General features: G+C 45.3%; 1 protein-coding gene across 1 annotated transcript in view; it reads left to right on the plus strand.

The window, feature by feature from the left end:
* The window catches only part of LOC138648631 (polycystin-1-like protein 2), a 48,251-nt gene extending 30,943 nt beyond the window's left edge, over nt 1–17,308 (plus strand). Inside the window, exons 29-44 of the mRNA XM_069738418.1 lie at nt 642–841; nt 1,591–1,814; nt 3,554–3,764; nt 4,316–4,544; nt 5,495–5,723; nt 5,822–5,918; nt 6,851–6,985; nt 7,802–7,987; nt 9,039–9,366; nt 11,822–11,955; nt 12,042–12,169; nt 12,528–12,688; nt 13,407–13,617; nt 15,343–15,444; nt 15,712–15,843; nt 16,424–17,308. Of these exons, the coding sequence (XP_069594519.1) occupies nt 642–841; nt 1,591–1,814; nt 3,554–3,764; nt 4,316–4,544; nt 5,495–5,723; nt 5,822–5,918; nt 6,851–6,985; nt 7,802–7,987; nt 9,039–9,366; nt 11,822–11,955; nt 12,042–12,169; nt 12,528–12,688; nt 13,407–13,617; nt 15,343–15,444; nt 15,712–15,843; nt 16,424–16,537 (2,821 nt within the window). The 3' untranslated portion in view covers nt 16,538–17,308. The remainder of the gene's footprint in view (nt 1–641; nt 842–1,590; nt 1,815–3,553; nt 3,765–4,315; nt 4,545–5,494; nt 5,724–5,821; nt 5,919–6,850; nt 6,986–7,801; nt 7,988–9,038; nt 9,367–11,821; nt 11,956–12,041; nt 12,170–12,527; nt 12,689–13,406; nt 13,618–15,342; nt 15,445–15,711; nt 15,844–16,423) is intronic.
* The last annotated feature ends 5,423 nt before the right edge of the window (nt 17,309–22,731 follow it).

Consider the following 22,731-nt stretch of genomic DNA (forward strand, 5'->3'; position numbering starts at 1 on the left):
AGGAGTGCACAGCTCAGGAGACAGGAGTGCACAGCTCAGGAGACAGGAGTGCGCACAGCTCAGGAGACAGGAGTGCGCACAGCTCAGGAGACAGGAGTGCGCACAGCTCAGGAGACAGAAGTGCACAGCTCAGGAGGCAGGAGTCACAGCGCGCAGGAGGCAGGAGTGCACAGCTCAGGAGACAGGAGTGCACAGCTCAGGAGACAGGAGTGCACAGCTCAGGAGACAGGAGTGCACAGCTCAGGAGACAGGAGTGCACAGCTCAGGAGACAGGAGTGCGCACAGCTCAGGAGACAGGAGTGCGCACAGCTCAGGAGACAGGAGTGCGCACAGCTCAGGAGACAGGAGTGCGCACAGCTCAGGAGACAGGAGTGCGCACAGCTCAGGAGACAGGAGTGCGCACAGCTCAGGAGACAGAAGTGCACAGCTCAGGAGACAGGAGTGCACAGCTCAGGAGGCAGGAGTCACAGCTCAGGAGGCAGGCGTCACAGCTCAGGAGTGCACAGCTCCTGCCTGAGCGCACACAGTGGAGTACTTTTAGAAGAACGGAGGCTATACGTGATCAGATCTAGAAAAAAGTAATCCCACATGAAATAAAACTGTCCAATATATCTATATATAATTCCTTACATTTTTTTCAGTAATCTATTTTTCATGAAAACGTCCAAGGGTTTTCGGGATGGGCACATCTGGTACTCTGTATTCAGTCGCTCCCCCAGGAGCCCTTTCACTCGGGTGCAGAGAGTCTCCTGCTGCTTTTCCCTGCTTCTCTGCACCATGCTGACCAGTATTATGTTTTGGGGGCTACCCACAGACCCCGCGGAACAGAAGATGGACTTAGGTAATGACATTATACAGTGTATGACTACAGATCTCATTTCTAACACTAGTTCTGTTTCTCTGGCACTACTAAAATATATATTTAGTATTTTTGGCTCTGTACTTCTAGAGTGTTAAACAGTGGTTGGAAACATAGAGAATATGGCACAAAAATAACATCTAGGGTAGGAAAAAAACATTGCAAATAATAACCACAATAAGCACCACAATCTGTGGACACGTGTGACGCTGCTCTTGAAATAAGGCAGCAATGTTTTTCAATTACTGGAAAACTTAAAACTTTCATTTTTTTAATAATTTTGTCTGGCATGGAAACTTATGAAATTTTGTTATAAAACTTTGCAAATTAACTTATTATATATCCCCTATAAACTAGGGAATTTGTATAAAAATTGGAAGTGGCTTCCAAATCTCTGTATATCACCAGTCTGTTTGCGCTGATATCAGAATGTAATCATTTGGAGTACAGATGATGGCAGTGATGGGTGACTGCCATCAGCTGTACTTCTAATGAGTACGGTCTGATATCAGTGCAGCTGAAGGCAGCAAATGTACTGGAATGGAGAAGCGATTTGCAAAGTTTTATAAATTTCCATGCAAAAAAATAAATAAATTAAAAGTCCTTAAAATTTGTTAAGCATAAATTGTACATGAAAGTAAGTAATGGAAAAAAACTGCATATTTACTTGGAAGAAGAAGTCACGTGTCACTATTTCTAAACACACAGCATATCTTTATCTGTACTCTCAGGTAAGATTGAATTCACCTGGCAGGAGGTGATGATTGGATTTGAGAGCTCCTTATTGATGTTCCCCATCAACCTCCTGATTGTTCAGATCTTCAGAAATGTCCGTCCTAAACCAACAAACGAGTCTTCTGAAAAAACACAGAAAGATTCCCCACCTCATACCAAAAAGAAACCTTCTTCACCAACCATTTCCAGCTCCGCTCTTACCCCAGCCGCTGTTTTGAAGGTACGGTCATTCCTATTTTGTTTGCCATTACATTACAGCTTTGTTGTAAATCATTCATCTGTTTTGGGTTTTGATGTATAAAGTATTTTACGGTGATTTTCTCTTTTATTATTGTCTCATGGATTGAACAGATCAGGCTTCTGTAGATTGTATGTAGGGAGAGTGTCACGGGGCTACCGCGACAGAGAAGTCCCAGAGAACTGCAGCACTCTGGGCCTCGTTCACACACAGTGAACAGAAGCTCTTCTCCTGTATTCTGACCTGGCTGCTTTGTGCCAGCAGTGCAGGAGTTAACCTTGTTGCTGAGTTGCTGAGAGCTGGGTCTCTCAGCTGAAGTGGATTTTGTAATCTCCTCCTCTATATAGACCCAGCCTTGCCTACAACTGTTGTCAGTGATCAGTCCTGCTGCCTGGCTTGGAGGTTGAAGGAGCGTGGTATTAGGAGCTTGGAGGTTTATTTACAGAGATTGGTGTCTGCTGTTTTGGTTGCATGTTAAACCTGTTTTCCTTCCTAGTTTTTTCCTTCTCTTCCCTTCTATGTGTTACTTCTGTGGTTGTGTGAGCATTTGGTGAGTTTGAGACTTTGTTACCTTGTCTGTATACCCTGTTATTTGTTGTATTATTACACTGGTGCAGTCCACCTCCCTTTGGGGGAGAGGGGGCCACTAATAGGGCCTGCACAGGAGACAGGGATACGCTGGCAGCTCAGGCCTCCTAACCATCATAGGTACCCCTGAGATAAGGGAAAGCCAGGGCCCCATTATAATGGCAGGGACAGGTGCGGGTCCCAGTACGCCGTCCTGCCCCTTTATCGCCGTTAACGGCGTGACAGAGAGGTCCCAGGTACGTCGGTGCATCTGCAGTCTTGCATGCCTAAATTACCTATATAGTGTGAGGTTTTCTCACATTAAAGGGGACCTGTCACCAGGTCAAAAGTGGCCAGTTTTTTTATTTGATTTTATTGCCACTGCTTCCCTGAGTATTTCAGTTTTTTGTTATTTGATAATCCTCCATACAGTTCCAGAGATATCGGCATTTTTATGGTCAGATACCAAGGGGGCATGGCAATGCCGAGCAGCCTAAAGACACGCCCCTGAGGATCCTGTGAGCACTCTAAATGATAGCATTAAGCCCATATCTCTGGAACTGAATGGCAGAATTAAAAGACAAAAAAAAAAAACAAAAACAGTGACACACTCAGGGGAGCAATGAAAATAAATTAAGACTAAGAACTGGCCAATTTTGACCTGGTGACAGGTCCTCTTAAAAGTCAAGAATATCATGTACGATCACCCAATCAGGGGTACCAGCGACGTGGCAGAAGAAGAGTGCTTTATTTGACGGGCAAGGCTGACTTGATGGTGACACCAGTAGTAGAAGAGTATTGTATAATCTTGGAAATATCAGAGTGTCCTCCACAGAATGCAAAAGAGAACACCTAGTCCTAAAATTGTAGAACAACTCTTGTGGAGGTACGTCTAAGTGTGTTCCAGTGTATAGATTTGTACCCCACTTCTGTGGAGAGTTGTGCACCCCTTTCCCAAAAAAAGGCCAAGATGCAGTAACGTTGTATCGTACTGATCATTTCGGCCCATCCAAGATACTATACAAATGTGTTTTTTTTCCAATCTTGCCTTCTGACTAGTAAGTCTTCAAGCCAAAAATCAATGTACGAAAGTAATATCTCAAAAAGTACCGTCACATAGCAAATACTACTGCATTCATCCCTGCGCCTCACAGGACATTAGGAGAATTGCGAACACCCTCTTTAAAGCCCAGAAGACCCCATTACCCAGTATAGATGTTGGGAAGTCAACGGATATCAATAGCCTCTTATCTCTAGTAGAAGACATCATTCTGAAGCAGAACAGAATTGGGCAAGACTTCTATGCTGATAGTAAGAAGGAGGAGCGATCGCTGACCCTCAGCTTGGGCTCTGTGGACCTAGATGGTAAGATGGTGGTCAAAAGGCGTGTTGGGGTCTCAGGTGGATGCTGACGTGGTCATACATTCTATTATTATTTTTTGGGGGTATGTCCGATTATATTGCATCTTTATTTTATACGATTGATTTTACTTTTGTGCACCAAATCTCTATATACTGAATCTAAGTCGTAGAATTGCATTATAATTAATTGAATTATGTGCTTATACATTTATCATCACTCCTTGGTAGTATTCTGCCACCTTGTGGCTACCCTTTGTATTGCTTTCTTATTTTTACTAGTTTGTGTCTCCCATCGACCTCCCCTTGCTTTCATTGTTTTTTGAATTAACGTTTAAATTGTGTTTTTATTGTGTAGTTGTGTATCAATAACTTAATTATAGTTTATAGACCGGCGTCTGATTACTTTTGAATCACATTTATATTATATTCTAGATGGTAAGTTGTCTCGTCTGCAGAGCCATCGTGGTGAATAGTGATGAGCAATATGTGGCCATTTTTTTTTACTGCGTCTGATGCAAACTTGGTATTTCCAACCCCTATTTTATATCTTCTAGATGAAACGAGAAGTCCCACGCCAGAAAAAGGACTCGGGAAGCGTCAGCCCAGAGGAGATCACCACCGGTACCTGTACCTGCAGTTGGAGCACATAGAGAAGAAGCTGGAGCTACTGGGACCTGCTGAGTTTCCGAATCCACAAAGTTACATCCAGGCGGTTTCCCAAGTCCAGCACATGAAGGAAGTCTTGGAAAACCAATTCTATGCTTCAGGGTCTGCGAGCGAAATGTGAGATCTAGATTCAGCCAATTCGGGACCGGCTTGGCAAATTGAGGGCTATGCAACATACTGAATCCGAGGGTTAAGATAAATTCCCCTTAAAGAGCGTCAATCAATGTTATAGGAAATTGATCGGAGATTTTAAAGGATTTGTCCCAATTTCCAATCGCTGGGACCTTCACCAATCTCCAAGCACTGTACTCAAGGCCCGCTCTGGGGATCAATAGGGTTCCCTGCAACCGGACCCCTAGCAATTGGAAACTTATCCCCTAGCCTATTGTTATGGGATAACTACACAACTTGGCACAAACCCTTTAAGGACTGACTTAATCCGTCAATGATTTAGAGGAAGGATCAGTTCTCTTAGCGTCATTTTTGCCAGGCACAAAAGCTTAGATAAGCCAACAAAGAAGCATTTGCTCACTTCTCACATTTATTAGAATCTTGAGGGGCTCATCCATCATTGCAACATTTTTTTGTTAAATGCATGGTTTTTAACTAAAAACCATATTTTGCATTTGGGCATCATTAAAAAATGTTGCATCATTTGACTTTTATGGGCTATTTGTTTCCCTGCACATTCTCACTTTAATGTGGTCTATAGTCAAAAATCAGCTGAGAAATTCAGAAAAAGACAGATTAAGGGGTTACAAAATACCTTATGAGACCAAACTCACTGACGGATTATCAGTTTACCCATTCTGCAGCCAGCAATAGACAGTGCAATACAGAGGCTGACCATAGAATCCTAGAATGTTAGAGTTGGAAGGGACCTCCAGCGTCATTGTGTCCAACCCCCTGCTTACTAAATGATCACAGACAGATGTCTGTCCAGCCTCTGGTTGAAGGCTTCCATTGAAGGAGAACTGACCACCTCTCGTGGCAGCCTGTTCCACTTGTTGATCACCCTCACCGATGTTCCACTCATTGACCACTTCATCTGTCTTCATGTTTTGTAGATGTTCCTCCATTGGGAGTCTCTCCAAGGAGAAGAAGAGGAATGTCACCAAAGGTTTGCCCTGGTGGTTTGTCTTCATCGGATGGTTCCTCGTACTGGGAACTAGTGGTGTTTCTGGATTCTTCACGATGCTGTACGGCTTACATTACGGCAAGGACAGTTCCATTAAGTGGCTCATTTCAATGGCCATCTCATTTTTCGAGAGTCTCTTCATCACACAACCTTTAAAGGTGTGGTGAGAAGTTTTTGCTTAGAAGCTACGTACTAGAAGGAGGTAGTTGGTGCTTCCTTGGATGTGGTCATATTATGCCTACCTAATATGTTACAGGTACTTGGGTTTGCAGCATTTTTTGCGCTAGTTTTAAAGAAAGTGGAACCAGAAGATGAAGAAGAAGCCACCATCAACGGAGATCTGTCAACACCAGGTACCAAGAGAACCCCAATAGTATGGTCCTATTGAAGAAAAGGGGTCCTTAAAAATGGGCTTTGCGGAGTTCCGTCTTGAAAGGAGCGTAGGTGCTTCGGTGTCTATTGCTCGGCTATTTCCATCCGTTCTGGGGATCACTAGGACCCCCAGCAGTCATAAGATAGGGGATGAGTTTACATTCTGGGAATACCCCTTTAAGTGAAATGTTAGGAGACTCTGATGATTCCTCAGGGGCAAAGTTTGCATTTTATATACAATGCTCTGGTCAAACTATTGCTAGGAAAGTACACAGTTTAGTGACAAGTCGCCATAAACGCTACCGCCTGCGAAAAGCGGTGTTAAACATTTGCTGTTTTCTGGGGGTATATTATAGTGGATTTACTAGGCGGTGTTATAAGGCGCTGGCGCAGGAGATGGCGGACCCTTTTGTGTGGCGGCACGATGACGTACTCTGTGCCATGTAATATGAAAGTCATATATCACACACTGATAGGGGCTCTCCGGAGAAAACAAATGATAACCTATCCACCGGATATGGTGATACCTTATTGATTGGTGGGGGACCCGCACCGGTTGGGAGGACGGGGAACTCTTAACCCTTTTCTAGAATGGAGTGGCAGTGTGCATGCCCAATGACCGCTACATTCATTCCCTATGGGGGCGGAGAGCGCCGTGCTCGACTTTTTCCGGGAACGAATGGAGCAGCGGTCGGACATGTCCATTAAAGATTCCCTGTTCTGCCAGTTGGTGGAGTCCCAGCGATCGGACCCCCATCAATCTAGTAAAACAAGGAAATGACCACATGTTCCGATCCATACAAATAATGTAGAGCTTTTAGAAGATACAACTTTCACTTTTTACTTTAGATGTCAATGAAAGGAAGAAATTTTACCTGTAAATTATTAATCTAGGTAATTAATATTCCCGCAGGAGATCCAAACTTTTTCCTGGAATCCCACAGAGACAGTAAGGTATACCTCCCTCCTCCTCCTACCGACGTCTCAAGAATGAAGAATATGTATATGAAGGAGCAAAAGGTGTTTGCTCTAATACGGGAAATACTAGGTAAGCGTCCGCCACACTCCCCAAGTGTCACCTAAGACATTGGTAGAATATCGCTAGAATTTGATCTCTGTTCCATCGGAGTCCATGTATTTTTAGGTGGACAGAAAGGCGTAGTAGACCACCGTCCACCTAAACAGACAGATATTGATTGATTGGAGACCACATGGACTCTGTTTGACCCACTACACTGAATGGCTCCTGTTTTAGGCTCAGACAAAAAACTTTGTAGAATTAGACGAAAACCACGATGCATCTCTTAGTGTAGAGAATAAGATAAGTGTGAACCTGGACTTAAGGTCTCCTTACACATCAGACTAATGTCATCTGAAGCCGCCAATATCGAGAGGACGTGTCGACATTTATGGGGGTCTAGGCCGACTGATTGTCAGGGAAGATGTCAACTGGGCATGTCTGCCGAACAATCACTGCTGTGTATAGGAGAGTTGGCTGTCAACCAAACATCTAATGTGTATGGAGACCTTTAGGCTCGTGTGTAAAATTTCCTGAAAACATGCAAAAATTGAAAATGGAAAAGTGTTTGGTTTCAAAAACATTTTACGCATCTGTTTTTCTCATCCGTAAACAGGATAGCACACCGACCCATAGTTTTAGCGGAACCATTCACACCTGCCTATATATGAAGGATCTACGTATCCCTTCTGTTGAACTCAACGCTAGTTTTGAAAAAATGGATGAGAAAAAAAAATCAGATATAAAAACAGAAACAGATGTGTGAATGTAGCTCTATGATGAGACAAAATGAATCTGATTTATTAGAAAGGTATCAGAATTCCTCCTCTGACTTCTGTCTCGCAGCGTACCTGGGATTTCTCTGGATGCTTCTTCTCGTGGCGTACGGGCAGAGAGACCCAAACTCTTACCACCTCAATAAGCACATTGAGAGCAGCTTCACTGATGGACTGGGGAAAGTTTGTAGTTACCGAGATTTCTTTACCTGGGCCAACACCACCTTCATCAACAATTTATACGGCACGTTTCCAGGTCGGTAGGATTCATTATTAGAAGGGTTTGGTCACTTGAAACCATTTTCTTTAGCAAGTTTTTATGACAACGCTGGACATTTCCTGGAGTTTTAGGTTGTTCTCTAAAAGGTGGTCAATTGGGAAGGTCTTGATTGGATTTGACCTGAATTTTAAGTTAATGGGGTTGTCCGCCCTTAGGGTACAAGTCTCCCGTCACTTTGGGTATGTGCACACGATGCAGATTTTGCTGCGGATCTGCAGCGTTTCCGCAGCTGCGCGTCCGCAGCAGTTTCCCATGAGTTTACAGTACAATGTAAACCTATGGGAAACAAAAACGCTGTGCACATTCTGCGGAAAAAAACGCACGGAAACGCAGCGGTTTACAATCCGCAGCATGTCAGTTCTTTCTGCGTATTCCACAGCGGTTTTACAGCTGCCCCTAATGAAAACCGCAGTTGTAAAACTGCAGAAAAACCGTGGTAAATCCACAGCGGTTTTCCACTGCGGATTTATCAAATCTGCTGCAGAAACATCCGCAGTGGACCTAGAATACGTGTGGACACAGCCTTTATGTGACTGCAGAGTTGTGAATCTTGACAGTGTGCACAGTGCGCAATGTGAGGATTCTCCGATACTGGGTGCAAGATTTGCATATATATGGTCACATGCCGACTAACCGTACCCGGCTTCACTCAATGAAAGTATATAGGACACGTTTAATCTGAATTTGGATGTAAATCACATATTTACATGACTGCCCGCTCCAGATGCCGGGGAATCCTCACAGGGCGCAGTGGATTCACTAGTGTGCATTCACATAGAATGACACCAGACTTGTAGCCTAAGGCCGGACAGTGTGCTCTAAATGGCATTTAACAATGTATTTCCAATATCCAACTACTTGTATGTCTTCTTCATGTCTATGATGGAGCAATTATCACTTTCCCATAGATATGAATGGAGTGTCGATGCACAAACATGTGAGCTTATAAATGGAGGTCCGGTTATAAGACCCCATGTGATAACTTGAAAACATGAACTAATTTTTTTTTTTTTTCACTATAAATCAGGCTTCGTAACAGACGGTAATTCAAAACTTGTTGGCAGCGCAAGAATCCGACAAGTTCGAGTCCAGAAGGATTCCTGCCCCGTAGCTTCTGCTCTACAGACCATCATCGCAGACTGCCGGGCTCCTTACACTCTGGATGCAGAAGCCATGGAGCAGTACGGCGAGCGGTGGAATAGCTCCACTTTCACCAATGCGTCCGACTCCAATTCTGCATGGATCTACAGGAGCCAGGCCAAACTGAGAAGCCACCCAACATGGGGCCGAGTGGCCACATACCGCGGGGGAGGCTACGTGGTGGATCTAGGGGGAGATCGAGCTGCTGCGGCTCAGTGAGTTCATGGAAAAATCATCCATCATCTGGCACAGAACTGCGCCACTGCCACATAGTAGCTCTACCCTATCCCATCCCACCTCCTCCCCAACCTCACCACCACACTTATCCCATCCCTAACCCACCTCTTCAACCTATCACTATCTTCTGGCACCTTCCTTTCTGCTTTCAAACATGCCACAATCACGCCTATACTTAAAAAGCCAACCCTCGATCCAACTGCTATGTCCAGCTATCGCCCAATATCGCTGCTCCCATTCGCTTCCAAACTCCTGGAGCAGCACGTCCACGCTGAACTTTCCTCCCACCTCTCATCTATCTTACTCTTTGACAATCTACAATCTGGTTTCCGCCCCATCACTCAACTGAGACAGCCCTGACCAAAATCACTAACGACCTACTTATAGCCAAAGCTAACGGACAATACTCTGTACTCCTCCTTCTAGACCTGTCCTCTGCTTTTGACACAGTTGACCACTGCCTCTTACTACAGATCCTCTCCTCCTTTGGCATCAAAGACCTCACCCTATCCTGGATCTCCTCATACCTTTCCAACCGCACATTCAGCGTCTCCCACTCCCATACTACCTCCTCATCCCATCCTCTCTCTGTTGGAGTCCCTCAAGGCTCTGTTCTAGGACCTCTACTCTTCTCAATCTATACACTTGGCCTGGGACAACTCATAAAGTCCCATGGATTCCAGTACCACCTCTATGCTGATGACACTCAGATCTACCTCTCTGGCCCAGACGTCACCTCTGCTCTCCAGGATCCCACAGTGTCTATCAGCCATATCCTCCTTCTTCTCCTCTCACGTCCTCAAACTCAATGTGGACAAATCTGAACTCATCATATTTCCTCCATCTCATAGATCTTCCTTACCTGACCTATCTATCGCAATCAATGACATCATGCTTTCCCCCGTACCGGAAGAACACTGCCTTGGAGTAACCTTCGACTCTGCCCTGTCCTTCAAACCGCACATCCAAGCTCTTTCCACCTCCTGTCGCCTCCAGCTCAAAAATATCTCCAGAATCCGTCCTTTCCTCAACTGTCAATCTACTAAAATGCTTGTGCATGCCCTCACCATCTCCCGCCTTGACTACTGCAACATCCTTTTCTGCGGCCTCCCTGCTAACACCCTTGCACCTCTCCAGTCCATCCTTAACTCTGCTGCCCGACTAATTCATCTCTCTCCTCGCTACTCCTCCGCTTCCCCCCTCTGCAAATCTCTTCACTGGCTCCCATTCCCTCAGCGTATCCAGTTCAAATTACTAATACTGACCTACAAGGCCATCCACAACCTGTCTTCTCCCTATATCTCTGAACTAATCTCCCGATATCTTCCCTCACGTAATCTCCGGTCCTCCCAAGACCTCCTTCTCTCCTCCACACTTATTCGCTCCTCATCCAATCGCCTCCAAGACTTCTCCCAAATATCTCCCATCCTCTGGAATTCTTTGCCCCAACACGTCCGACTATCAACCACATTCAGATCCTTCAGAAGGAACCTGAAAACCCATCTCTTCAGGAAAGCCTACAGCCTGCACTGACCCTGCTGCCGCCTCATCACTACCGAAGCTACCGCCTCACCAACACCGGAGCTACCGCCTCACCAACACCGGAGCTACCGCCTCACCAACACCGAAGCTACCGCCTCACCAACACCGGAGCTATCGCCTCACCAACACCGGAGCTACCGCCTCACCAACACCGGAGCTCCTGCAACCCTCAACCTACTGTCTCCATCCCCATAATCCTGTAGAATGTAAGCCCGCAAGGGCAGGGTCCTCGCCCCTCTGTATCAGTCCGTCATTGTTAGTTTGTTTACTGTAAGTGATATCTGTAACTTGCATGTAACCCCTTCTCATGTACAGCACCATGGAATCAATGGTGCTATAGAAATACATAATAATAATAGTAATCCACCATATACAGACTGCACCACTGCCACATAGTAATCCATCATATACAGTCTGCACCACTGCCATATATTAACCCTTCATACACAGTCTGCACCACTGCCACATAGTAATCCACCATATACAGATTGCACCACTGCCACATAGTAATCCACCATATACAGACTGCACCACTGCCACATAGTAATCCATCATATATAGGCTGCACCACTGCCATATATTAACCCTTCATATACAGACTGCACCACTGTCACATGTTAACCCTTCATATATAGACTGCACCACTGCCACATATTAACCCTTCATATATAGACTGCACCACTGCCACATATTAACCCTTCATATATAGACTGTGCCACTGCCACATATTAACCCTTCATATACAGACTGTGCCACTGCCACGTACTAATCCAATACAGTCTGCACCACTGCCACATATTAACCCATATATAGACTGCACCACTGCTGAATATTAACACTTCATATACAGACTGCACTGGATATTAATATTTCAGTCCTTACCTCTTGCAGGACTCTGCAGTACCTCTTTGACAATGTCTGGCTAGACACTTACACCCGGGCAGTCTTTGTGGAGTTCACCATCTACAACGCCAACGTCAACCTCTTCTGCCTCGTCCGGCTGATGTTTGAGACAAATGCGTTAGGTGGGGACTTCGATAACACATTTGTGAACAATTGATAAGCGATTATGGAAAGTGAAGCGGAGCATCACCTCCTTCTTGTCTTTCAGGCTCCTTCCTGACTCGCGCCAATCTGCAGAGCATCCGCTTGTATCCGTATACCGATGGCCTCCATATCTTTGTCGTGGTGGCTGAAGTTCTATATTTTCTCTTTGTCATTTACTACATGGTGGTACAGGTATTGACGTCTGGACATACCCTAGTTTCCCGTAGTTTCCTTGCATTTTTCTTAGTTGCACAGTCTTGTAGGTTAGCAAGAAGTAAAGGACGGATGAAACAAAGTATGACTGCAGCATCTGACAACACAGGGTTTCTTTGTAGTCTGTTACCATAGCGACATATATGCTTGCATAGGAGCTGCACATGAACTGCTAGAATATTTTTAATAATGCCCAAAAATATTAATATATAGATAGCCTTTCATCAGATTCGGCTAAATGACTGGAAGAAAATCAATGGCACAAAGAGGAGAGAATGAGTATTTTTGATAGCTACCGGTACATTTGGGGTATCATTATGTTGTACACTGATTACAGGGGAAACTTCTGAAGACACTGAGGTGGGGATATTTTCGGAGTAAGTGGAACCTGCTGGAGTTGGCGATAATTCTAATCAGTTGGAGCGCCTTATCCGTCTTTGTGAAAAGAACCATCCTTGGAAACCGAGAAATCAACTACTACCAGGACCACAAGGATGAGTAAGTCGGACATGTCTTCCCTATGATCCATCCTGCACAATACAGGAAATACTTTGTAGAGAAAGTGTCGGCCGGTGCGCAGTGCTTCCCAGCAGATTAGTCAGCGCGGATTATTTTCTGGCATTAGCGGTTCGGAGAATGTACTTTGAACCTGCTCTGTAGCAAGAAAAAAGCGACTTGTATAATCCAATTTTAACCAGCAAATGAGGCAATAAAAGAAAAAAAACAGAACGGTGGATTTGTGCCCAATACATATTTGGTGTCCGCTATCCCTCATCATCACCCTATACACAATTATCCTCAGCTCGGCTGAGCCTTCATGTGTCCTGAGGGAGGAGAGAGGAGTTAGTCACTGCCAAATGAGATGGTCTGTTTCACAATACAATGTATCAGGAGATCACAGATTCAAGTCCCCTAAGAAGACTTTTTCTAAAATGAAAAAAAAGAAAAAAAAACATTAAAAAGTATTGAAAAAAAAAACACCAAATAAATAAAACAACTACCCAAAAAATAATAATAAATAAAAAGTGGTCATAATGTTATATGTACCCAAAAATATTCCCATAAAAAAGATGTTTTGTTCCTTTTTAGTTATTTAGAATACAAAGCAAACTTGTCCCTCTTGACAAATAACTTTCTTGTATTGCACCTATTATTATCCTAGTGGACATGTAATAAAATATTGCAATTGTTTTCCTTTCGTGTACTTTTCTTTTAGGTTTGTAAGCTTTAATGAAACCGCAGCCGCCGACGCCGCCTTGGGCTACCTTATTGCCTTCCTAGTACTGCTGTCAACCATTAAACTGTGGCATCTTCTGAGACTGAACCCGAAACTGAACATGATCACGGCGACCCTGCGCAGAGCTTGGGGGGACATCTCGGGATTTATTACCGTCATTGCTGTAATGTTTCTGGCCTACTCCATCGCTGTGAGTACTTCCGTCACCTTTTAATTTAGTGTTGCCTTCATGGCTTTTATTTAAAGGGGTGGGGGTTCAATTAATAAATATTAAACTCTTAAAGATGCTGCCATTTTTTTTTTAACTTTTAAAGAGATTCAGCGCTGGACCCAGGGAGAGTGAGTAAAGCTCCATTTGTTTATCTGTACATTTAAAAGACTATTAGCACACTGTGACTGTATAAGATTAGGGAAATGGGTGCTGTACCTTCCCTAAGACTAGGGCTCTAACTATCCCTGCTCCCAAAGATACCTCTAAAGGTGAGGAGGTTTGGGCCACCAGCCTTAAGGTACCGTCACATTTAGCGACGCTGCAGCGATCTAGACAACGATCCCGATCACTGCAGCGTCGCTGTGTGGTCGCTGGAGAGCTGTCACACAGACAGCTCTCCAGCGACCAACGATGCCGAAGTCCCCGGGTAACCAGGGTAAACATCGGGTTACTAAGCGCAGGGCCGCGCTTAGTAACCCGATGTTTACCCTGGTTACCAGTGTAAATGTAAAAAAACCCCAAACACTACATACTTACATTCCGGTGTCTGTCGCGTCCCCCGGCGTTCTGCTTCCCTGCACTGTGTGAGCGCCGGCCGTAAAGCAGAGCGGTGACATCACCACTGTGCTTTACGGCCAGCCGGCGCTCACAGTCAGTGCGGGAAGCAGAACGCCGGGGGACGCGACAGACACCGGAATGTAAGTATGTAGTGTTTGTTTTTTTTTTACATTTACACTGGTAACCAGGGTAAAGATCGGGTTACTAAGCGCGGCCCTGCGCTTAGTAACCCGATGTTTACCCTGGTTACCAGTGAAGACATCGCTGAATCGGCGTCACACACGCCGATTCAGTGATGTCTGCGGGAGATCCAGCGACGAAATAAAGTTCTGGCCTTTCTGCTCCAACCAACGATGTCACAGCAGGATCCTGATCGCTGCTGCGTGTCAAACACAACGATATCGCTATCCAGGACGCTGCAACGTCACGGATCGCTAGCGATATCGTTGTTAAGTTGTTCAGTGTGAAGGTACCTTTAGTGTTCTCCTGTTATACCCTAACCTGTCCCCTTCCCCTCCCCAGGAGGCCTGGGACAGAAATGCTAGTGAATAAACACGTAAGACAGACAGGGATAACAGAAAGTAACTTACATACAAAAGATTCACCAAAGGTATAGTGGTATGTAGGGAAGGATAGGAAGGACAATGAGGAAAGCATACACCCAAAAATAGCACGCAACAATCTCCAGCAGCAACAACGATCTACAACTCCAGCACACCAGGAAGTAAACTTTCACTGGCAAGGAAGAGAAGGTCTGGCCAGATGTTATGGGGCACAGGAAATGATCAGGTCAGGAGCAGCTGTGAGATGGAACTGCATGATCCCAACCAGCATAGAAAGGGTTGTTAACCTCTTCAGCACCAAAGGAAACAAAATCCATTTAATATGGGAAACAAAACACACAGACTAAAAGGAAGATATGTGATTCACAGTATGTAATGATTTCCTAACCCCAGATCTCCCAGGAGGACGTGACCACTAGTTACAGCTATTTCTTCCATGCAGATTTCCACTTTTGCATTGCAGTAGAGGGTCCGCCCTCCATCCATCACTGTTATTACTACAGTGATGCAATGAAGTAACTGTTCTCATAGCTCCGTATATGGGGAAAATGATGAGAAATCTTATTTTTTTTCCCTCTCACAGTGTAATTTGATATTTGGATGGAAGCTGAATTCTTACAAGACTGTGTTCGACTCAGCCAAGACCATGGTCAGCCTTCAGCTGGGAATCTTCAACTATGAGGAGGTATGATGAGGGTCCAGCCGGTGGGCATGAAAGTAGCACGCTGAACGACAGAAGTATATTGATAATGTCCAAAATTATTAGAGGAGGCCGGTAATGTCCAACATTTTACGGTCTGAGCATGGACTGTAGCATCCAGACCGGCCACCCGCGGGTCTCCAGATCTGTACAGACAGGACTCAGACTGCCAATGTCAGACGTTCCGACCTCAGTCTCCGCTCCCATGCAGAAGAAGCTTCTGCTGATTGTTTGATGTCTGTCCATTCTTAGGTGTTGGATTATAATCCCATTTTGGGCTCTTTCCTGGTTGGATCGTGTATTATTTTTATGACTTTCGTGGTTCTGAATCTCTTTATTTCGGTGATACTGGTGGCATTCAGTGAAGAACAAAAGAACCACCAGGTAAGTAGACTGGGATTACACTGGGCTACCACCATGGCAGAGAGGATACGTACATACACGTGATATCATACGTGACGGTCTGACACTTGGGGAATTGTAATACTGTGTAAGGTCAAATTCAGACCTCCGAAATCACTGTCCAAGGACGAACCATGATTGACGGACTGGCTGCGGGTCGCCCGACCTGAACTGCACAGCATCATAGGCATAGGGGGTGTCATCTTTGGGTCAGTAGACTCGCGGACAGTCAATGCATACTTGGACCATGATGCACGGACGTCTGAATTCTGGCTTATACATGGACTGAAAGTACAGGGGGAGTGCATGACAAAGTACGCCAGGGACAGACGCAGTGCGTCCCACCACATAGAACGGCAATTTTGTGCTAACAGACTCCCTACAAGTGCACAGCCGTCACATAACTCTGATCAGGACATTGCTGAGTCTCCCATCTCTGGATCTCGTCACCCCATCGATGTGAAATCCTGACATCTGTAATTAACATGGCGGACATCGATCTCTTACTTTTATCTGTAGGATCATCCTTTGCATTTGTAAAGAAATGCATCTTTTCTTACAGGCATCAGAAGAGGAGGAAATTGTTGATCTGATGTTGATGAAAATTTGCAGCTTCCTTGGATTACGGCATAAGAAGGAGAATGGGGGGACGAGTGTCGATTATCAGGAGAACTGATAATGGGGGGACGAATGCAGATTATCAGGAGAACTGATAATGGGGGGACGAATGCAGATTATCAGGAGAATTGATAATGGGGAGACGAGTGCAGATTATCAGGAGAACTGATAATGGGGGGGACGAGTGCAGATTATCAGGAGAACTAATCTGGGGGGACGAGTGCAGATTATCAGGAGAACTGATAATGGGGGGATGAGTGCTGATTATCAGGAGAACTGATCTGGGGGGACGAGTGCAGATTATCAGGAGAAATGATAATGGGGTCGTCTCCCGGTACTTACTTACACGCAACCTCCGATCCTCACAAGATCTCCTTCTCTACTCCCCTCTTATCTCCTCTTCCCACAATCGCATACATGATTTCTCTCGTGCATCCCCCCTACTCTGGAACCCTCTACCACAACACATCAGACTCTCGCCTACCATCGAAAACTTCAAAAAGAACCTGAAGACCTACCTCTTCCGTCAAGCCTACAACCTGCAGTAACCACCGATCAACCAAACCGCTGCACGACCAGCTCTACCCTCACCTACTGTATTCTCACCCATCCCTTGTAGATTGTGAGCCTTTGCGGGCAGGGTCCCCTCTCCTCCTGTACCAGTTATGACTTGTATTGTTTAAGATGATTGTACTTGTTTTTATTATGTATACCCCTCTTCACATGTAAAGCGCCATGGAATAAATGGCACTATAATAATAATAATAATAATAGGGGGACGAGTGCAGATTATCAGGAGAAATAATAATGGGGGACAAGTGCTGATTATCAGGAGAAATAATAATGGGGAACAATGTTGTGAGTTCTGTTTTTGGGCTCCCTCTGGCGGTTACTGATGGTACTGGGTGACTTGTCTTTCCTGGGTCTCTGGGTTCCACCTGTTCCATCAGGATATGGGAGTTTCCTATTTAACCTGGCTTTGCTGGCATTTCCTCGCCGGTTATCAATGTATCCAGTGTGTCTTGTTACCTCTGCTCCCTGCTCCTAGAACCTTCTGGTCAAGCTAAGTTTGGATTTTCCTGTTTTGGTGTTTTGCTTTATTTGGTTTTTTAGTCCAGCCTGCAGATATGTGATTCTTTGCTGCTGGTTGCTCTAGTGGGCTGAAATTGCTCCTCATGTACCATGAGTTGGCACATGAGTTCAAGTAATTTCAGGATGGTTTTTTGAAGGGTTTTTCGCTGACCGCGCAGTTCACTTTTGTATCCTCTGCTATCTAGCTTTAGCGGGCTGTTATGGCTGGCAATCAGGCAACACAGCGTGCAGTAATCAGCGCACATACAGAGATCTGGCAATAACCAAAAACAATAGGACGAGCTCTGAGACGTGGAATCTCTGTAGACTGCAGTACCTGATCTATCCTCACACAACTATAAGCAGCAGTGGATTGCGCCTAACAACTACCTATGCAACTCGGCACTGCCTGAGGAGCTGACTAGCCTGAAGATAGAAATACAAGCCTGACTTACCTCAGAGAAAAACCCCAAAGGAATAGGCAGCCCCCCACATATAATGACTGTTAGCAAGATGAAAAGACAAACGTAGGAATGAAATAGATCCAGCAAAGTGAGGCCCGATATTCTAGACACAGCGAGGATAGCAAAGAGAACTATGCAGTCTACAAAAAACCCTAAAACGAAAACCACGCAAAGGGGCAAAAAGACCCACCGTGCCGAACTAACAGCACGGCGGTGCACCCCTCTGCTACTCAGAGCTTCCAGCAAAAGACAATAGCAAGCTGGACAGAAAAAAACAGAAAACAAACTAGAAGCACTTATCTAGCAGAGCAGCAGGCCCAAGGAAAGATGCAGTAGCTCAGATCCAACACTGGAACATTGACAAGGAGCAAGGAAGACAGACTCAGGTGGAGCTAAATAGCAAGGCAGCCAACGAGCTCACCAAAACACCTGAGGGAGGAAGCCCAGAGACTGCAATACCACTTGTGACCACAGAAGTGAACTCAGCCACAGAATTCACAACAGTACCCCCCCCTTGAGGAGGGGTCACCGAACCCTCACCAGAACCCCCAGGCCGACCAGGATGAGCCACATGAAAGGCACGAACAAGATCTGGGGCATGGACATCAGAGGCAAAAACCCAGGAATTATCTTCCTGAGCATAACCCTTCCATTTGACCAGATACTGGAGTTTCCGTCTAGAGACACGAGAATCCAAAATCTTCTCCACAATATACTCCAATTCCCCCTCCACCAAAACAGGGGCAGGAGGCTCCACAGATGGAACCATAGGTGCCACGTATCTCCTCAACAACAACCTATGGAATACATTATGTATGGAAAAGGAGTCTGGGAGGGTCAGACGAAAAGACACCGGATTGAGAATCTCAGAAATCCTATACGGACCAATAAAACGAGGTTTAAATTTAGGAGAGGAAACCTTCATAGGAATATGACGAGAAGATAACCAAACCAAATCCCCAACACGAAGTCGGGGTCCCACACGGCGTCTGCGATTAGCGAAAAGCTGAGCCTTCTCCTGGGACAAGGTCAAATTGTCCACTACCTGAGTCCAGATCTGCTGCAACCTGTCCACCACAGAATCCACACCAGGACAGTCCGAAGACTCAACCTGTCCTGAAGAGAAACGAGGATGGAACCCAGAATTGCAGAAAAATGGAGAGACCAAGGTAGCCGAGCTGGCCCGATTATTAAGGGCGAACTCAGCCAACGGCAAAAATGACACCCAATCATCCTGGTCAGCGGAAACAAAACATCTCAGATATGTTTCCAAGGTCTGATTGGTTCGTTCGGTCTGGCCATTAGTCTGAGGATGGAAGGCCGAGGAGAAAGATAGGTCAATGCCCATCCTACCACAAAAGGCTCGCCAGAACCTCGAGACAAACTGGGAACCTCTGTCAGAAACAATATTCTCAGGAATGCCATGTAAACGAACCACATGCTGGAAGAACAAAGGCACCAAATCAGAGGAGGAAGGCAATTTAACCAAGGGCACCAGATGGACCATTTTAGAAAAGCGATCACAGACCACCCAAATGACCGACATTTTTTGAGAAACGGGAAGGTCAGAAATGAAATCCATCGAAATATGTGTCCAAGGCCTCTTCGGGACCGGCAAGGGCAAAAGCAACCCACTGGCACGTGAACAGCAGGGCTTAGCCCTAGCACAAATTCCACAGGACTGCACAAAAGCACGCACATCCCGTGACAGAGATGGCCACCAGAAGGATCTAGCAACCAACTCCCTGGTACCAAAGATTCCTGGATGACCGGCCAGCACCGAACAATGAAGTTCAGAGATAACTTTACTAGTCCACCTATCAGGGACGAACAGTTTCTCGGCCGGACAACGATCAGGTTTATTAGCCTGAAATTTCTGCAACACTCTCCGCAAATCAGGGGAGATGGCAGACACAATGACTCCTTCCTTGAGGATACTCGCCGGCTCAGATAACCCCGGAGAGTCGGGCACAAAACTCCTAGACAGAGCATCCGCCTTCACATTTTTAGAGCCCGGAAGGTATGAAATCACAAAATCAAAACGAGCAAAAAATAACGACCAACGGGCCTGTCTAGGATTCAAGCGCTTGGCAGACTCGAGATAAGTCAAGTTCTTATGATCAGTCAATACCACCACGCGATGCTTAGCACCCTCAAGCCAATGACGCCACTCCTCGAATGCCCACTTCATGGCCAGCAACTCTCGGTTGCCCACATCATAATTACGCTCAGCAGCAGAAAATTTCCTGGAAAAAAAAGCACATGGTTTGAACACTGAGCAACCAGAACCTCTCTGTGACAAAACCGCCCCTGCACCAATCTCAGAAGCATCAACCTCGACCTGGAACGGAAGAGAAACATCAGGTTGACACAACACAGGGGCACAGCAAAAACGACGCTTCAACTCCTGAAAAGCTTCCACGGCAGCAGAAGACCAATTAACCAAATCAGCACCCTTCTTGGTCAAATCGGTCAATGGTCTGGCAATGCTAGAAAAATTACAGATGAAGCGACGATAAAAATTAGCAAAGCCCAGGAATTTCTGCAGACTTTTTAGAGATGTCGGCTGAGTCCAATCCTGGATGGCCTGAACCTTAACCGGATCCATCTCGATAGTAGAAGGGGAAAAGATGAACCCCAAAAATGAAACTTTCTGCACACCGAAGAGACACTTTGATCCCTTCACGAACAAGGAATTAGCACGCAGTACCTGGAAAACCATTCTGACTTGCTTCACATGAGACTCCCAATCATCTGAGAAGATCAAAATGTCATCCAAGTAAACAATCAAGAATTTATCCAGATACTCACGGAAAATGTCATGCATAAAAGACTGAAAAACAGATGGAGCATTGGCAAGTCCGAACGGCATCACCAGATACTCAAAATGACCCTCGGGCGTATTAAATGCAGTTTTCCATTCATCTCCCTGCCTGATTCTCACCAGATTATACGCACCACGAAGATCAATCTTAGTAAACCAACTAGCCCCCTTAATCCGAGCAAACAAGTCAGAAATCAATGGCAAGGGATACTGAAACTTAACAGTGATCTTATTAAGAAGGCGGTAATCAATACACGGTCTTAGCGAACCATCCTTCTTGGCTACAAAAAAGAACCCTGCTCCCAATGGTGACGACGATGGGCGAATATGTCCCTTCTCCAGGGACTCCTTCACATAACTGCGCATAGCGGTGTGTTCAGGTACGGACAAATTAAATAAACGACCCTTAGGGAATTTACTACCAGGAATCAAATCGATAGCACAATCACAATTCCTATGCGGAGGTAGGGCATCAGACTTGGACTCTTCAAATACATCCTGAAAGTCCGACAAGAACTCTGGGATGTCAGAAGGAATGGATGACGAAATAGACAAAAATGGAACATCACCATGTACTCCCTGACAACCCCAGCTGGTTACCGACATAGAGTTCCAATCCAATACTGGATTATGGGTTTGTAGCCATGGCAACCCCAACACGACCACATCATGCAAATTATGCAGTACCAGAAAGCAAATAACTTCCTGATGTGCAGGAGCCATGCACATGGTCAGCTGGGCCCAGTACTGAGGCTTATTCTTGGCCAAAGGTGTAGCATCAATTCCTCTCAACAGAATAGGACACCGCAAAGGCTCCAAGAAAAATCCACAACGTTTAGCATAATCCAAATCCATCAGATTCAGGGCAGCGCCTGAATCCACAAACGCCATGACAGAATACGATGACAAAGAGCACATTAAGGTAATGGACAAAAGGAATTTGGACTGTACAGTACCAATAACGGCAGAGCTATCGAACCGCCTAGTGCGTTTAGGACAATTAGAAATAGCATGAGTAGAATCACCACAATAGAAACACAGTCTGTTCAGACGTCTGTGTTCTTGCCGTTCTACTTTAGTCATAGTCCTGTCGCACTGCATAGGCTCAGGTTTACTCTCAGGCAGTACCGCCAGATGGTGCACAGATTTACGCTCGCGCAAGCGACGACCGATCTGAATGGCCAAGGACATAGACTCATTCAAACCAGCAGGCATAGGAAATCCCACCATTACATCCTTAAGAGCTTCAGAGAGACCCTTTCTGAACAAAGCCGCTAGTGCAGATTCATTCCACAGAGTGAGTACTGACCATTTCCTAAATTTCTGACAATATACTTCTACATCATCCTGACCCTGGCATAAAGCCAGCAGATTTTTCTCAGCCTGATCCACTGAATTAGGCTCATCGTAAAGCAATCCGAGCGCCAGGAAAAATGCATCAACATTACTCAATGCAGAATCTCCTGGTGCAAGAGAAAACGCCCAGTCCTGTGGGTCGCCGCGCAAAAAAGAAATAATAATCAAAACCTGTTGAATAGGATTACCAGAAGAATGAGGTTTCAAGGCCAAAAATAGCTTACAATTATTTCTGAAGCTCAGGAACTTAGTTCTGTCACCAAAAAACAAATCAGGAATCGGAATTCTTGGTTCTAGCATCGATTTCTGATCAATAGTATCTTGAATCTTTTGTACATTTACAACGAGATTATCCATTGAGGAGCACAGAGCCTGAATATCCATGTCCACAGCTGTGTCCTGAAGCACTCTAATGTCTAGGGGAAAAAAAAGACTGAAGACAGAGCTAAGAAAAAAAAATGATGTCAGGATTTCTTTTTTCCCTCTATTGGGAATCATTGGTGGGGCTCCTTGTACTGTTATGGCTGGCAATCAGGC

The sequence above is a fragment of the Ranitomeya imitator genome, chromosome 9 (genome assembly GCF_032444005.1).
Source record: "Ranitomeya imitator isolate aRanImi1 chromosome 9, aRanImi1.pri, whole genome shotgun sequence".
In the NCBI taxonomy this organism is placed as follows: domain Eukaryota; kingdom Metazoa; phylum Chordata; class Amphibia; order Anura; family Dendrobatidae; genus Ranitomeya; species Ranitomeya imitator.